General features: G+C 38.9%; 1 protein-coding gene across 1 annotated transcript; it reads right to left on the reverse strand.

The window, feature by feature from the left end:
- Positions 1 to 2,006: 2,006 nt before the first annotated feature.
- LOC116203962 (lysosomal Pro-X carboxypeptidase-like) lies at positions 2,007 to 16,894 on the reverse strand. Its single transcript, XM_031535962.1, has 10 exons — positions 16,830 to 16,894; positions 16,041 to 16,476; positions 15,685 to 15,874; positions 3,856 to 3,989; positions 3,657 to 3,769; positions 3,300 to 3,531; positions 3,000 to 3,152; positions 2,660 to 2,732; positions 2,446 to 2,496; positions 2,007 to 2,291 (listed from the first exon to the last, which is right to left on the reverse strand). The coding sequence occupies exons 1-10, from the start codon at positions 16,892 to 16,894 to the stop codon at positions 2,140 to 2,142; spliced, it is 1,599 nt and encodes a 532-aa protein (XP_031391822.1). The 3' UTR covers positions 2,007 to 2,139.
- Between the last annotated feature and the right edge of the window lie 1,674 nt (positions 16,895 to 18,568).

Genomic DNA, 18,568 nt, shown 5'->3' on the forward strand with positions numbered 1-18,568 from the left:
ACCGCCACTAATAAAAGGAGAACAACCCCCCAAGCACATACTTCACTGAAACACCTGTCGAAACACCAAGAACAACCAATTCAATCTCCTCACATCATGACCCAATCTTGCACAATGGTTCAACCAATTCAATCTCTCGCGGAATGAAAGGAGAACAGCCACTCAAGCACACCCATCAAAACAATTGACGAGAAGCACGAACCTCTAGCTACCGGTTCAAACTTTTGATGAAAGGAACAACAAAATTAACATTAACGAGTATAAGATTAAGCACGATGACTGAACCAACCAACAAAATTAACCTCTCTCTCTCTCGATATTAATTTATGTGTTCCCCTCAACAAGATAACAAAATGAACTCTTATCAGTAATGTAGAGTTTAGCAAGAATTGAAACCCCTAAATTGCACATTCGACAATCTGTGAAATTCATTTAAGCTGCTCATGGAAGACAACGTTCAGCGGCTTTGCTGCTTCGAAGGAGAAGAGAATCAAGAGATAGAGAGCATTCCATTCATCAACCAAAGGGCAAGAGGAGGAGGAGACCGAGACTCTACAGATGAGCCACCTGCATTGTCTATCAAAAATATCAAAGGAGAGGTGGAGGAGATTGATACTGCATGCATATGAGCCTTCACCGTCAAAGAAAGAAGAGGAGAAGAAGACACGAACAATATGCGGTCCAAAGAAAAGGGGAGAGGAACCAGTGAGTGGACTTAAGTTGCTCTAAATCGGAAATTAAATTGGTTGGTCCAGTTCCACTCATAAAAATGCCACATGGTATTAATGTGCTTCTTTTCCCATGATGTGGACTACTAAAATATGACAAGTCAGCTTAATTAACAGAAAAAGTTAGTAAAGGATAAAAACGGAAAAGTCATTAAAAGTACATGACAAAAATAGAAAAAGAATGGAAATAGAAAAGTAGTTAAAATTGCAGGATTAAAATATAATTTTTTTTTCTTTTCAAAATTAAACTTTGAATTTCCTTTTTATTATAATTTCATAAAATTAGTTTATAGTTAATTTTTTTTGGATGTCCTATCTATATATACTTTTAGTCCAATGTCTAATCCATGGCTAGATGTTAACCGGTGAGGGTGTGGACATTATGACGTAAAATGTTTTATGATGTGATCATTTTTTAGGTTAAAAAAAAAGTTTGCCAATTACCTAAAATGCACCTTACTCATGTTCATATTTTCAATCCTCTGCCACAACACCTCCACCGAGCTCCGCTAGCTCATCTGTAGTCACTGCTACCTTCACTCTATATCCAACAAAATGAATATACTTCTCTCGCTTTTCTCAAGGCGAAGAAGCCAGATATGACCTTTAGGGTGGCCAGATCTAACCTCGTTAGTGACCCTAGAGTTGGGTTCGCCCAACACCCAACTTAGCATGGTTGGGAGCCCTGGACTGGATTAGTCCAACGCATGGGTCTCTAGACCTAGATAATTTGTAGGTGTTCCATTAGATTCAGTGGCAAACTAGTATCATAACTTCTTTACTTTTCTATTTCCACTAATCGTAAAAGATGAATACAATAAACATATGTATGATATGTTAAGTGATTAAGTATCACCGCTCCTACTTAGAATGCGGTACTTTATTTGAATTTCTTGGTATTTGTATTTACTTAATAGCGCGCTGTATTTTCTCGAACTTGTTTTTCAATCCAGGCTGTCCGAGCTTCGTGCAACTAATTCCCGTGGTTTCGTGAACCCCTGGCAACGCACGGAGCAGGTAATCACGCCAAAGGCGTTCTGGTGATTCCATGTGATTTTGAACTCAAGATCATGTAGATATATGAGTTCCTCCTTAACTAATAGGCCAAAGCTCTTAGGGTTCTCTCTTTTCTTGATTTATCATATCAAGTAAGTACTGCATTCTTTGAGGACACTTAATAACAAATTATCGAAGACAAGAGATAAATATATAATATGATTATATTTTTTTCTAATTTTTTTTATTATAAAGAAGGCCATTGGCTTTATTACAAGGAAATAGAAATTCTAAATAAAGATGCAGAAAAAGCCACACTGACGAGAATTGAATTTGAAACTTCTTTTAATATTCCTAGCCGAGAACGCGTACCAATGCATGCTGATTACTTTGATCATAACTCGTTCGACAATCACTAGCTGTCTTGTAATTTCTTAAGATCATCATAATATGTGCTGATCCATTTTTCCATGATCTCGACCTCGGTCTCCCATTGCTTTACCAACCAATATGGATTGGGATCGAAAACATTTGTCCTCCGTGCCTGTAAGTCCAAACAATGTGAACCTGCAAAAGTTTCACGGCATATATACCCGATATTAGAACCAGGGGTCACATAAAACGAATTTACAGAATATGCTAATAGCTAGCAGATGGTAAAAATCTACTTAAAACATATATATACACACACACACGCACATATATAGGGAGAAGAACTCACCTTCGGCTGTATAAACAGCAACAATGGTATCCGAAATGTTTGTCAAGACCCAAGAAATTTATTACCGAAGAAAAATTAGCCATGTGTGGACAATTTTGCGGCGAGCTTTTCGTGAAATTGAATCGATTACCAGACAGACCAATCAATCAAAGAGGGAAGATGATGCGGTGCTTATATATATTTCTTGAATTTCATTATCAAATTAACGATTACCCGCCACTGCTAAAAGGATCCTTGAGCCCGTTGGAGAATATGATGTTGCTCCCAAATAGCTTGATGTCCTGCATATGTTTTCTTGTTATAGATTGTACATATGAGGTATCAATGTAGTCGAGATTATATATATATACATACATATATATATGGTATGACCGTGATATCACTTATAGTACTATAGAGAAGTGGATGGACGGCATCGTATGAGCGGCTCAATTATGGTTCAGCTTTTGAAATTATCTCTTAGAAATATGTCTATTAGTATTAGGAGTTAAATGCATTATTAAGGCCGAAACAATTGCTTGGTCGAGGAAGGTTGAACGTAAAAATCGTGTTATCTGACCACCATAATATGTTGAGATCCAATGGGGCCGAGGAGCAACACCATATAAGCTCTTGCAATCATTTTTGTGGCTACGCAGGGTCCACTCGTACGGCTGAAACATAGTCTCATTGTTGCAGGCCAGTGGCATCATAATATCACTACATATCTGCACATATAATTGGATCAATCACTTAGTTCGAAGGCAAACTTATTTTATTGAGTTGGCGTATTTATATACATTCCCAGACAAGCCTTACATAAATAGTAGGATAATGGAGCTTCGATATATGGCCTTGATGTATATGTATATTACCTGCCATGACCAACCCGAAGGATCATTGCTTGTTGCATTAACGTAGCATTTGACATTACCATAAGTAGCCACCACTCCCGCGAATATTTTCTCAAGTGTGGGCAAACTTGGATTGCTATTCATGACATCACAGAGCTTAGCCACTTGATTTTTGAACGGATTGTTGTATTGAGCGAGATCGATGTACATATTGATCAGGTAGTTCTTAAGCTCAGAAGCACATTTCAATGGCCTAAAATCAGACAAAAACGCGACTAATTACCGGGAAACAATCGACTAGCAGAAATCGAGTACCATATAACTTCCATTGAGAAGATAAAACCGGGAAATTGTTCTTATTGATATGTGCATATATACCTGCAAGTTTTGAATGTCTCACTCAGATTCTGGAGTCCGTGGGACGTGGAGGCTAATTGGTCGATTTGTGACCATGATATATTTATCGTTTCATAGCAAGTCTGGCTAATTTCCTGCACAATCGATTGGGATGGACTTGGTTATAGTAAACAATTAGTAGGGAATTGATTAGAGGAGATCACAGCCAAGTTTAACTTACTTGAAAGACATTGCTGACAATGGTATAATAACCATAGAGCAGGGTCAAGTTGACGGGGAGAAGAATCGGGGCCGACAAAGCCAAAGCCCCCAGAGCAATGTGCAGGTACTTTAGTCGGAACCACGAAGCAAGCACTGAATCAAGTAGATCGATGAAGTAACTCAATGTGGTTATAGTTAGAGAGGCATGAGAACCTCGTGAAGTACACATAAAAAGGTTTAGATGATAATAGCAAAATTGAGAAACTAGTGTTCTATTTATTATGTGTTTCACGTTTTTCATATTATACAGAATTAGCATTTTGAAGGGAAAAAAACTTGGTTCTTAAGAACAAATAAGAATTTTGAGCGATTAATTTTAATTTTTTAACAATAATCTCAAATATACTAAATTGATTTTAAATGATTTATTGATAATTTTTTAAAACTTATTTTGCGATATTCGTATTTTTCAAAAGGAAAAATTATAATTCTAATCATAGCTTTAACTACTTTTTTGTTTTTAATTTTTTTTTCTATTTTTATCATATACCTTCAACAACTTTTATATTTCTATCCTATGCCTTCGAGCATTTTTCCCCGTAACTTTTTCTGTTGAAATTGATGAGTTGTCAAAAAACTGTGGGTCCCATCCCAAATTATATTGCCACATGACCGATTGGATCTTTGGTACGGACCAAACGAAACTGAGAACCGCCACCAATAAAAGAAGAATAACCCCCAAGCACATACTTCACGGAAACACCTGTCGAAACACCAAGAACAACCAATTCAATCCCTCGCGGAATGAAAGGAGAACAGCCACTCAAGCACACCCATCAAAACAATTGTCGAGAAGCACGAACCTCTAGCTACCGGTTCAAACTTTTGATGAAAGGAACAACAAAATTAACATTAACAAGTATAAGATTAAGCACGATGACTGAACCAACCAACAAAATTAACCTCTCTCTCTCTCTCTCTCGATATTAATTTATGTGTTCCCTTCAACAAGATAACAAAATGAACTCTTATCAGTAAAGTAGAGTTTAGCAAGAATTGAAACCCCTAAATTGCACATTCGACAATCTGTAAAATTCATTTAAGTATAAGATTAAGCATAATGACTGAACCAACAATTAAATTAAGAGCATTCTATTAGGCGAGAAAACCCTAATCTTTTCTACCCTCAATTTTTAAATTCATCCAATTCTGGCGTTCATCAAGAACTTGCCGATTGATCCTTATACAGATTCGAAAAGAAGGACGACCTTCATGATAACCCTGAATTCCTCTCTCTCTCTCTCTCTCTCTCTCTCTCTCTGTCGATATTACGTTATGTGTTCCCCTCAATAAGATAAGAAAATGAACTCTTATCAGTAAAGTAGAGTTTAGCAAGAATTGAAATCCCTAAATTGCACATCGACAATCTGTGAAATTCATTTAAGCTGCTCATGGAAGACAACGTTCAGCAGCTTCGCTGCTTCGAAGGAGAAGAGATAAAGAGCATTCCATTCATCAACCAAAGGACAAGAGGAGGAGGAGACCGAGACTCTACAGATGAGCCACCTGCATCGTCTATCAAAAAGATCAAAGGAGAGGTGGAGGAGATTGAGACTGCATGCATACGAGCCTTCATCGTCAAAGAAAGAAGAGTAGAAGAAGACATGACCATTATGCCGTCCAAAGAAAAGGGAGAGGGACCAGTGAGTGGACTTAAGTTGCTCTAAATCGGAAATTAAATTGGTTGGTCCAGTTCGACTCATAAAAATGCCACATGGTATTAATGTGTTTCTTTGCCCATGATGTGGACTACTAAAATATGACAAGTCAGCTTAATTAACAGAGAAAGTTAGTAAAGGATAAAAACAGAAAAGTCATTAAAGGTACATGACAAAAATAGAAAAAGAATGAAAACAGTAAAGTAGTTAAAACTGCAGGACTAAAATATAATTTTTCTTTTCAAAATTAAACTTTGAAATTCCTTTTAAGTGTAATTTTATAAAATTAGTGTTTTACAGCTAATTTCTTCTGGATATCCTGTCTATATAAACTTTTAGTCTAATGTCTAATCCATAGCTAGGTGTTAACCGATAAAGGCGTGAACATAACGACGTAAAATGTTTTATGATGTGATCATTTTTTAGGTTAAAAAAAAAGTTTGCCAATTACCTAAAATGCACCTTACTCATGTTCATATTTTCAATCCTCTGCCACAACACCTCCACCGGGCTCCGCTAGCTCATCTGTAGTCACTGCTACCTTCACTCTATATCCAACAAAATGAATATACTTATCTCGCTTTTCTCAAGGCGAAGAAGCCAGATATGACCTTTAGGGTGGCTAGATCTAACCTCGTTAGCGACCCTAGAGTTGGGTTCGCCCAACACCCAACTTAGCATGGTTGGGAGCCCTGGACTGGATTAGTCCAACGCATGGGTCTCTAGACCTGGATAATTTTTAGGTGTTCCATCAGATTCAGTGGCAAGCTAGTATCATAACTTCTTTACTTTTCTGTTTCCAGTAATTGTAAAAGATGAATACAATAAACATATGTACGATACGTTAAGTGATTAAGTATCACTGCTCCTGCTTAGCATGCAGTACTTTATTTGAATTTCTTGGGATTTGTATTTATTTGATAGCGCGCTGTATTTTCATGATTTTTTTTTTCAATCCGGGATGTCCGAGCTTCGCGCGACTAATTCCCGTGGTTTCGTGAACCCCTGGTAGCGCACGGAGCGGGTAATCACACCAAAGACGCTCTGGTGATTCCATGTGGATTTGAATTCAGGATCATGTAGATATATGAGCTCCTCCTTAACTAATAGACCAAAGCTCTTAGGGTTCTCTCTTTTCTTGATTTATCATATCAAGTAAGTACTGCATTTTTTGAGGACACTTAATAACAAATTATCGAAGACACGAGAGAAATATTTAATATGATTATATATTTTTTCTAATGTTTTATTATAAAGAAGGCCATTGGCTTTATTACAAGGAAATAGAAATTCTAAATAAAAATACATAGGCAGCCACACTGACGAGAATTGAATTTAAAACTTCATAATATTCCTAGCCGATGGCGTGTACTATTGCATGCTGATTACTTTGATCATAATTCGTTCGACAATCACTAGTTGTCTTGTAATTTCTTAAGATCGTCATAATATGTGCAGATCCATTTTTCCATGACCTCGACCTCGGTCTACCGTTGCTTTACCAACCAATATGGATCGGGATCGGAAACATTTGTCCTCCTTGCCTGTATGTCCAAACAATGTGAACCTGCAACAATTGCACGGCATATATACCCGCTGTTAGAACCAAGGGTCACATAAAACGAGTTTACAGAATATGCTAATAGCTAGCAGATAGTAAAATCTACTTAAAGCATATATATATATACATATATACAGGGAGAGGAACTCACCTTCGGCTGTATAAACAGCAACAATGGTACCCGAAATGTTTGTCAAAACCCTAGAAATTGATTACCGAAGAAAAATCAGCCATGTGTGGACAATTTTCCGGGCGAGCTTTCGTGAAATTGAATAGATTAACAGAAGAAAAATCAGCCATGATGCGGTGCTTCTATATATTTCTTGAACTTCGTTATCAAATTAACGATTACCCGCCACTGCTAAAAGGATCTTTGAGCCCGTTGGAGAATATGATGTTACTCCCAAATCTTTGGAGAATCAGCTTTATGTCCTGCCTATGTTTTCTTGTTACAGAATGCACATATAAGATATCAATGTAGTCGAGATTAAATATATCTCTATATAACCAACAAAAGTGTTGGTTGAGTGGTAAACAACTCACCCTCGTAAGGAGGAGAACACAAGTTCGAACCCCGGGAAGCGCACTTATTGGGAGGAAGAATAACCTTTAATACTCGATCACCCGACTGGATTAGTCAGAATCCATTGGGATTCTGGATACCAGGGTATACACCGAAAAATATATCTCTATATATATGGTATGACCGTAATATGACTTACAGTACGATAAAGAAGTGGACGGACGGCATTGTATGAGCGGCTCAATTACGGTTCAGCTTTTGCGATTATCTCTTAAAAATATGTCTATTAGGAGTTAAATGTATTATTAAGGCCTAAGCAATTGCTTGGTCGAGGAAGGTCGAACCTAAAAATCGTGTTACCTGACCGCCATAATATGTTGAGATCCAATGGGCCGAGGAGCAACACCATATACACTCTTGCAATAATTTTTCTGTTTAGACAAGGTCCACTCGGCTGGCTGAAACATAGTTTTGTTGTTGCGGGCCACTGACATCATAATATCACTAAATATCTGCTCAAATAATTGGATCAATCACTTAGTTCGAGACAAACTTATTTTATTGAGTCACCACATTTATATACATTCCCAGACGAGCCCTACATAAATGGTAGGATAATCAAGCTTCGACATATGGCCTTGATGTATATGTATATTACCTGCCATGAACCTGAAGTATAATTACTTGGGGCTTTAATGTAGCACGTGAGATTAACATAAGTAGCGACGACTCCCGCGAATATTTGCTGAAGTGCGCTCAAACTTGGATTGCTATTCACTGCATCACAGAGCTTAGCAACTGGATTTCTGAACGGATCGTTGTATTAAGCAACTTCGGTGTACATAGAAATCAGATAGTCCTTAAGCTCAGAAGCATCTCTCAATGGCCTAAAATCAGAAAAAAAAAAAAACGCGACTAATTACTGGGAAACAATCTGTAAGAAATATTATGTATTTACATAATTAAGAAGATAATATCTCAATTAGGTGGCCCTCATGTCATACAATGTATTCCGTGATTTGAATGAGATATTTCATATTTTGTGGATCACAATTAATATCATTTTGATGGGATGATATATAAGGAAATAATATTCTGAGGGGTCCCTAGCTCCGCCTTAGTAAAATGGCCCATGTCTCCATCTAGATATCCTATACAGAGAGATTAGAAGTTAGAAGACACTTTGAGTTTTATCTGTTTTACAGGTTCATCGTGTGACACGTGGAAAATCATCAACGTCATTAAAGCAATGACTGGAGGTCAGTTTATTCCGCTGCCTAATTTATTGCTATTAGATTAAATATTAATCTTACAGCTGGTATCGGAGCCAACCTTCATGCTATGCTTTAATGCTATAGTTGTGCTTGATGTTTTTATAGTATCATGCAATTAGGGTTTATGATTTATCAGTCGATTAAGGATGATTGAATTTTATTCTTGCAATTAGGGTTTCGATCATTGCAATTATTGTTTGTGTTATGTGGTTAATGTGAATTTAGCCTTAATCGAGCCGGATTAGGGTTAATTAAAGCTAATTAAGGGCCGGATTAGGGTTTTAAGGGCCTCAGTTGGCTGCAGCCAGCCTCTCCGGTGACCAAAGGGGGCGGCCCGCGGGCAAGCCAGCCTGGGGATGGCGGAGGGACTGCCTCTCTCGCGGTAGAAAACAATCGCAGCCCGATTACTGGTGGTCACGAACCAGACCAGCCACGATCGTGGCCCCTGCCGCTGCGATCTCAAGTACCCATAGCGGTAGCGACCTGTGAGAGGCCGAGGGGCTGGGTCTCGCGTCATGGGTCATCGGTTGCAGTCCCGGCGACTTGGAATCAGTGGTGACCTCCTCGATATGCAGTCACAGCGGGTCTCCCGGTCTCAGTCTTCCCGAGCCGTCGCGGCTCTGCTCTCGATCTCTGACTCTCTCTCGAGCTCAAGCCTAGCCAGCGACAGTTGCGGCCAGTGGCGGCGCGATCGACGTCGTGGAAGACGGTCATGACTGGCGGGCATGGCGGTGGCTCTTAGGATTCCGTGAGAGGGAGAGGCGGCGCTAGGGTTTCTTTCGGGGCTGGGGAAGAAGTCGGGTGAGGAAGATAAAACCCGCACCCGACCCATATTTTTTTTGTTTAGCCCAACCCAAATTCAGCCCGATCCGACCCAATCACTTTTGCTGGGCTGGGCTCAAGCCCATTAAGTCAAACTCAGCCCAGTTGACTCAGTTTGACCGGTCTTGTGACCAGTTTGACTGGTTCAGATCCTGGTTTGACCGGTTCGGGTAACTCTGACCGGTTCTGATTGGTTCAGCTATTTTCTGTCCGGTTCTGATGCTATGTAGTGTGTTTTTAAGGATATAGGAGTAGCCAAAACACCCTATATAAGGCAAATCATGTATAGTTAAACTACAATATAGTTATTAGCATCAAATTGTAATCGAGTCGTGAGATTAATCGCTTTGTCCCAAAGGGTAGTTATTAGTCTTGGGACTTAGATTAGTCTGAGAAGGTAAATTTTGGTATTATGGTGGGATTGTTCTATGCCCAAAGGATTAAGAAATAGTTTCATCGTAATTATCAAATTCGCTTGTCTCATTAGTAAATTCATGCATTTTTGCGGCCTATCCCCAAAGGGATGAGGAATTTACTATATTTGGTTATTTTTTATTTTGCATAGCACTTAATTGACGTCCTTGATTTTTGCAGCACTTCCTCAATCAGTTTTTGAAAATATTGCTAATGTTCCTATACTTGATGGACAAAATTTTTCTGACTGGGAGGAGTCGGTTCTTTTCACTCTGGGGTACATGGACCTGGACTATGCGCTTTGTGAGGAGAAGCCACCTGCTCCCACGGATACAGATGCGCCTGAGGTCAAGGAGAGGTATGAGTGGTGGGAGAAATCCAACCACTTAAGCCTCATGCTCATGAAGTCTCGTGTGAGTAAAAGCATACGGGGACCTGTTGGTGAGGTGACCAAGGCTAAGGATTTTCTGAAGGCAATTAAGGAATAATTTGCCAAATCAGATAAGGCCTTGGCAAGTACCCGGATGAAGAGACTGACTAGCAAGACTTTCGACAGTTCAAAGGGTGTGCGTGCACACATTACAGAAATGTGAGACTTGGCAGCTCAACTCAAGACACTGAAGATTGATATCTCTGAGCCATTCTTGGTTCACTTCATTCTCAACTCCTTGCCAACTGAGTATGGATTTTTCAAGATCTCCTACAACACACATAAAGAGGAATGGTCTATTACAGAACTCTTGACCATGTGTGTTCAAGAAGAGGAGAGGATGAAACATGACAAGCCTGAAGTTGCACATTTGGCTACCCGTCCAAAGGGTAGCGGCAAAAAAGATCATGGGAAGAGGCAATATAAAGTGCCACCTAAGACGGATGGCAGTAAGGTGAAGTGTTTCTTCTGCAGGAATGATGGGCATGTAAAGAAAGATTGCCCCAAATATAAGAAGTGGCTTGAAAAGAGAGGTATCTCAATTTCTTTAGTATGTCATGAATCATTTTTCGTTGAGGCTCCTAAGAATACATGGTGGATTGACTCTGGTTCTTCAATCCATATTGTGAATACCATGCAGGGATTTCTCAACCTAAGGAATCCAACGGAAAGTAAGAAGTTCGTCTACTCAGGAAATAAGAGACGCTCTCAAATCGTTGGAGTTGAGACATTTAGGTTAATTCTGTCTTCGAGATATGTTTTAGATTTGAATAATGTCTTTTACATTCCAGACTTTTCTAGAAACTTGATTTCTATTTCCAAACTGGTTGTATTCGACTACAAGTTTTTATTTGAGAATAAATTGACAATTTTTAGATATGATTCTGAGATTGGTAGTGGTACCATGATTGATAATCTCTTTAAAGTTGATTTACATCCCGACTTTGAGCAGAATTATTTATGTTTGCATGCAACTGCTGGTATTAAGAGAAATCCTGTGGATGAAATTTCCTCTTTACTTTGGCATAAGAGGTTGGGACATATCTCTTTAGAGAGCATTAAGAGATTGGTAAAAGAAGGAGTCTTAAAGACTCTGGATGACATCGATTTTAAGACTTGTGTGGACTACATGAAGGGAAAGCAGACCAACAAGACATCCAAGGGTTCTTGAAGGAGTTCTGAGCTTCTCGAAATCATACATATTGATATCTGTGGTCCATTTCCTACTCCTTGTTTTAATGGTCAGAGATATTTTATCTCCTTCATTGATAACCATTCCAGATATATGTATCTCTATCTTCTAAATGAAAAGGCGGAAGCTCTTGAGGCTTTCAAATCATTTAAGGCAGGAGTAGAGAAACAGAAAGACAAGAAAATCAAGATCATTAGATGTGATAGAGGTGGGGAGTACTACGGACGATACACAGAGAATGGACAAATGAGTGGTCCATTTGCGAAATTCCTCGAAAGTGAAGGTAGAGTTTCTTAATAGACAATGCCTGGCACACCACAACAAAATGGTGTTGCTGAAAGGAGGAATAGAACGCTTATGGATATGGTAAGAAGCATGATTGCCCATTCTGAGTTGCCACTGTCATTATGGAGTGAAACTTTAAAGACCGCTGTGAATATATTAAATAGGGTTCTTACCAAGGCAGTGCCTAAAACACCGTTTGAGATCTGGTGCGGTTGGAAACCTAGTTTGAATCATTTACACGTATGGGGTTGTCCTGCTGAAGTAAGGGTGTATAATCCTTACATAAAGAAATTGGACACAAGGACCATTAGCGGTTTTTTCATTGGCTACTCTGTAAATTCCAAGGGTTTCAGGTTCTATTGCCCTTCACACAATCCCCGAATTTTCGAATCAAATAATGCAAGGTTTCTTGAGGATGTTAAACCTAGTGGGAGTAATGGTACTCGAACTATTGAGTTTGAAGAAGGTCGAGAAGGTGTTTCGGTACCTACAATACCTTTGGTTGCATTAAGGTATAATCGATCAGTCGATCATAGAGAGCAGCCAAATCAGGAACAAACTGCTCTTGCTGAAGTTATGGTTCAACCAAAAGAGCCAACTTGTACTATTCAGGGCACTGAACAAGTTGATTTAAGGAGATCCTCAAGAACTAGGAGACCTGTTATTTCTGATGACTATCTTGTATACTTGTGGAGTCCAACTTCGATGTTGGGCCTAAGGAAGACCCCACAACGTTTTCACAGGCCATGAGTGAGGATAACTCCTCATTTTGGTTAGATACCATGAAGGATGAGTTAGATTCCATGGCTAAGAATGGAGTCTGGGATCTCGTTGAATTACTAGAAGGGGCGGTAACAATTGGCTACAAATGGGTATATAAAACCAAAAGAGATGCTTTTGGTAATGTCGAACGATATAAGGCTAGACTTGTTGCCAAGGGTTTTACTCAAAAGGAAGGTATAAATTACCACGAGACTTTCTCTCCGGTTTCTAAAAAGGACTCGCTCAGGATAATTATGGCATTGGTGGCTCATATGGACTTAGAGTTACACCAGATGAATGTGAAAACGGCTTTTCTTAATGGGATCTTGATGAGGAGGTGTACATGAAGCAACCTAAAGGATTTAATGATGATAGTCATAAAGTGTGTAGGTTAAAGAAATCTATATATGGACTAAAACAAGTATCCCGCCAATGGTATCTAAAGTTTCACAAGGTCATCACTTCGTTCGGATTTTCTGAGAAACTTGTTGATCAATGTATATACCTTAAGGTTAGTGGGAGTAAGTTTATTTTCTTAGTCCTATATGTAGATGACATACTCCTTGTAAGCAGTGACTTAGGTCTGCTGGAAGAGACTAAGTAGTTTCTCTCTGCTAATTTTGAAATGAATGATATGGATGAAGCCTCTTATGTCATTGGCATAGAGATTCACAGAGACAGAAAATAAAGAACTTTAGGACTGTCTCAGAAAGCCTACATTGATAAGATATTGCAGCGATTCGGTATGAAAGACTGTCGGCCCCCTCCAGCCCCTGTAATCAAAGGGGATAAATTCAATAATGACCAGTCACCTAAGGATGAGTTAGAACTTGAGCAGATGAAGAACATCCCATATGCATCTGCAGTTGAGAGTTTAATATATGCTCAGGTCTGCACTAGACCTGACATATGTCTGGCAGTTGGATTGCTGGGATGTTACCAGAGTAATCCTAGGATCCAACATTGGGTTGCTGAAAAGAAAGTGATGAGGTATCTTCAGGGAACCAAGGACTACCGATTGACCTACAAGCGACCATTTGAGGGTGGTTGGTTATTCGGATGCTGACTTTGCCGGATGTGTAGATTCAAGAAAATCTACTTCAGGATATGTGTTTCTTCTTGCTGGAGGAGTCATTTCCTGGAGGAGTATCAAGCAATCTATGGTGACTACATCTACTATGGAGGCAGAGTTTATTACGTGCTATGAAGCCACGACACAGGCACTATGGTTGAAGAATTTCATAAGTGGTCTTCAAGATGTCGATACCATACAGAGACCAATCTAGATCTATTGTGATAACACAGCTGCAGTGTTATTCTCTAAGAATAACAAAAGTGACAGTAGAAGTAAGCATATCGATATCAAGTACCTCAGTGTGAGGGAGTATATCAAGAAAGACGTGGTGATTATTGAACACACCGGTACAGATGCTATGATTGCGGATCCAATGATCAAAGGTTTACCGGTAAAACAATTCATTGGTCATGTTGGAAGTATGAGCCTATACGCAATATAGTTTTTTTGTTGATATACTTTGAACAAATATGTATTACCTTTGTTATTTTAGAGAATAAAGTTGAATTCTATTTCTCATCAATTGCGCAAATAAAGTATTGAATTCATTGGGATATAAAGTAGGAACCATATAACTTATTTTAAGTTACAAGTTTCCCTAAAGTACTTATTTTGGGAGTGTTGTACATCATGACACATGGATGGGAATTACTCTCTTACCAAGTATCACCGCCATGGTTCTTGTGTAGCATTCTCAGGGTAAGTGGGAGGTTTCCACAGTTCAGGGAATATCAAGTTTGGCCAAATAAAGTTTATCACTCATAAATATTTATGTCATGGGGCCAAGTGGGAGAATGTAAGAAATATTATGTATTTACATAATTAAGGAGATAATATCTCAATTAGGTGGCCCTCATGTCATACAATATATTCCGTGATTTGAGTGAGATATTTAATATCTTGTGGATTACAGTTAATATCTTTTTGATGGGAGGATATATAAGAAAATAATATTATGAGGGGTCTCTAGCTCCGTCTTATTAAAAGGGCATGTGTCTCCATCTAAATGTCTCATACGGAGAGGTTAGGAGTTAGAAGACACTTTCAGTTTTATCTGTTTTACAGATTCATCGTGTGACATGTGCAAAATCATCAACGTCATCAAAGTAATGGCTAGAGGTCAGTTTATTCCGCCGCGTAATTTATTGCTATTAGATTAAATATTAATCTTACACAATCGACTAGCAGAAATCGAGCACCATATAACTGCCATTGAGAAGATAAAACCGGGAAATTGTTCTTACTGTTATGTGCATATATACCTGCAAGTTTTGAAAGTCTCACTCAGATTCTGGAGTCCGTGGGTCGTGTTGGCTAATTGGTCGATTTCTGACCATGACATTTTTATTGTTTCATAGCAAGTCGGGCTAATTTCCTGCACAATCGATTGGGATGGACGTGGTTATAGTAAACAATTAGTAGGGAGTTGATTAGAGGAGATCACGCCCAAGTTTAACTTATCTGAAAGACATTGCTGACAATGGTATAATAACCATAGCGCAGGGTGAAGTTGACGGGGAGAAGAATTGGAGCCGACAAAGCCAACGCCACGAGAGCAATGTGCGAGTACTTTAGTCGGAACCATGAAGCGAGCACTGAATCGAGTAGATCGATGAAGTAACTCAATGTGGTTTTAGCTAGAGAGGCATGAGAACCTCGTGAAGTACACGTAAAAAGGTTTAAATCATAGCAAAATTTGTTTCTTCTTTCAGGATAAGACGGCATAGTAACTGAATTTGCTGTTATTATGTGTGACGAAATATGTACGAAATGTGATATCATCTCAACTTACTTCCTCCATACGATGCTCCCACGACAATCACAGGGGATTTATGCGCGTCCAATTTTCTCTTCACGTAAGTGATGATGGTTGCATAGTCAGCTAAAGCTTGAGCCGAGTTGAAATAGCCACGGGCGTCGGGATTATTGAGCGCTTCTGCTAGACTCAAATTGTACGGAATTGAGTCCCCGTAAAATCGATGCTGACATATATATCAATGAAATCTAACTTAATTATTTCACATAATAAATCGAAATCCTGAGTACTTTCAGGGTGGATATATATACTTAGTTTTCTTTTGTATCGGTCAGATTGACATCATCAAGTGCTCCTTTGGCAATATAATCAATTAAGTCAGGATGCCATACCTCTATGTATAGTATAAGAGCCTTGAATTGAGGGGCATTATCGGTAAGAAATCCAACAACAGGTATTTCTCGGGCCAGCTGGTCCTCGGCCCCGAGATAGGCAAAGATGGGCGCGCAGGAATTTGCACCGCCCCAGTACTTGAAGTTTATGACGTACTTGTGCTTGAAAGTCGTGTAGCTCTCGGGCCTGTAGTTGAAGTGATCGAGCGTCTGGTTAAAGAAGGAAGTGCAGTTCTCACTGTTTCTTTCGGCTAGACAGTTCTCATCATTAATTACAGATTCCGTCACCGTGCTTCGGGAGTCCTGCAGGAAACTGATCCCCCGCACTAAACTCAGCTTTGGTATCCGATTAAGATGAGGTGTGGCCGAAACGGCAGCAGAAAGAAGAAGTAGCGAAAGCAACAGGGGAAAGAGGCCATAGGTCGAAGTTATTATGCTGAGGGAAGATATGGCAAATGTCTAAAGGCAGAGGACACATTATATGGGAATTGGAACTGCTTATGTACTTCTCTTCTTATGGATATTTTGGCCGAAAGTGATTGCTTAATGTGAAACGTGCCGAATGAGTGTACACAGAAACTACACTCACCGCCATTATATATATATATATATATATGTGCGCGCGCGCGCGTGAATTCGGTCCATGAAAGCCTTTAGGCCCATCTTCGAAGCCCAATCAATCTCATACCCTCTGCATACATTATCTAAATTCTTGGCATACATAAAGAGACTCTATAAGGTAACACAAGGACACAACCTCACACACACTCTTACTCCTCTAAAAAATACAATCCTAACATGAGCATCGGAGGGGGCTCTCGAGCACCAACCAAAGAGCCCTTCTTGTAGGTCATAGAGCGACAGTAGGACTCGAAAGAGGAACCGAGGATTCTTTGTGATAAGGAAAGGATTCCAACTCGGACCTTTTTCCGGCATCAATATATTTATATATATACATATATATATATATATATATATATATCTTGATCTTGATTTCCATATGTCTCCGAGCACCTAATCAATTCGGAGAAAATTTCATTGTATTAAGCACATGGACCTCCCCTGTAACAAAAAATAAAAATAAAAAAAATAATAATTCGAAGAAAATCAATGTCTTTCCTTTTCGAGCGAACCGAGCCTTTCTCCTTTTTGAGCGAATCAACCACCTAGCATGAGGCATGCCACAGATATTTGTACGCAATGGATTCCGTTTAATTCACCAGTTTATATCCTAATGGGAAAATATCATGACGTTGGTAGATTTTTCTTCCCTTCTATATATATTCACATAAGAAATTGAATAAAAAAATTAACCGACTAATGCAAAATTTCGAGATAAATGAATAATACATATATACACGGAAGACCAGTGAATTGATCCACCCAAGAACAAAAATTAAGTGCTCTTCAATATATATGATTCTATTTGATCCAGCCAAATAGGTCGATATCGTGTTGGAAGAGCAAATGATATGGATATCAAAATAAGAGAAGATGTTCACAGGTTTTTCTACTTCCATGCATGGACTTACTTGCAAGGGCTCGCTGGTAATTTGTGAGAAACTCTCAATCTACACGGGTCGAGAAAGATTAGAATCGTACCAATAAAGTGTTGATTGGGATCACGTAAGCAATTTCGCTCTCATTTTGGAGGAAAACACAAGTTCGAATTTTGAGAAATGCATTTGTTGGGAGAAAAAAATACTTTTTAGTACTCCATATATATTGAAATTGCAAAAGTAATGTCTGCCGTAATTTTTATCACTGAAAAGAAATCATAAATGAAAGTAAGGAAGTGTGTATAAAATATGAATTTGAACTTAAAATTTTAGAGTTAGATTATATATGAGCTTGATAAAAATGATCAATTGGACAAAAGAAAAAAAGAAAACTTGCAAAGAGGGAATTAGCAGAACATCAATGTGTGATTCACGTGCATGATTGGCCTGTATATGGCCCTCCTTGATTTGAACTTAGACAATTTCCAAATGAGCCTTTCATGCATGGTTGGCCAGTGTATGGTCCTCCTTGACGTGAAATTAGACAAACCCGAAATGAACCATGAAAAGTTGGCCTGTACATGGAGACAAACCCCAATGGAATCTTGAAAAGTTGGCCTATATTTCCCATATTTATCGGGGCCTTTTGGTTCGAAAATTGTTAGATTACCATTAAGAATTTCGGGAAAATTTGACCCGTTTATGGGAACCTTTCTTGGAGTATAAGTCGAAATATGAAAATTGTTGTTTTTGGAAATTAGTACATTAAATTTTTGAAAATGTATAGAGGGTAATGTGATATTATAGCTACTTGCATCTGCCAGCGACGGACCATGCGGCATGGACACTAGGGCATGCCTTGGACGGACAATGGATTTAGGTTCATCTGATGACCCTTATCCCCTACTTTATGAGATCTGGGGAACCTCGGGAGACGTGTCTTTCTAGAAGAGTCTTCACATTTATAGGATATTCTAGACATTCTGGAACCCTGTACATACTTCTACATGCTCTAGACTCATGTACATT

This window comes from Punica granatum, chromosome 1 (assembly GCF_007655135.1).
Source record: "Punica granatum isolate Tunisia-2019 chromosome 1, ASM765513v2, whole genome shotgun sequence".
Classification (NCBI taxonomy): Eukaryota; Viridiplantae; Streptophyta; class Magnoliopsida; order Myrtales; family Lythraceae; genus Punica; species Punica granatum.

Bases quoted from the DNA above. Each gene is read 5' to 3' on its own strand.
- LOC116203962 (XM_031535962.1), bottom strand. From the start codon at position 16,894: ATGACCTACAAGAAGGGCTCTTTGGTTGGTGCTCGAGAGCCCCCTCCG. The intron at 3,770-3,855 runs GTAAGTTAAACT...TCGATTGTGCAG, and splicing joins TTGTCAGCAATGTCTTTCAA to GAAATTAGCCAGACTTGCTA. The intron at 2,733-2,999 runs ATAACACGATTT...ACAAGAAAACAT, and splicing joins CAACATATTATGGTGGTCAG to ATGCAGGACATCAAGCTATT.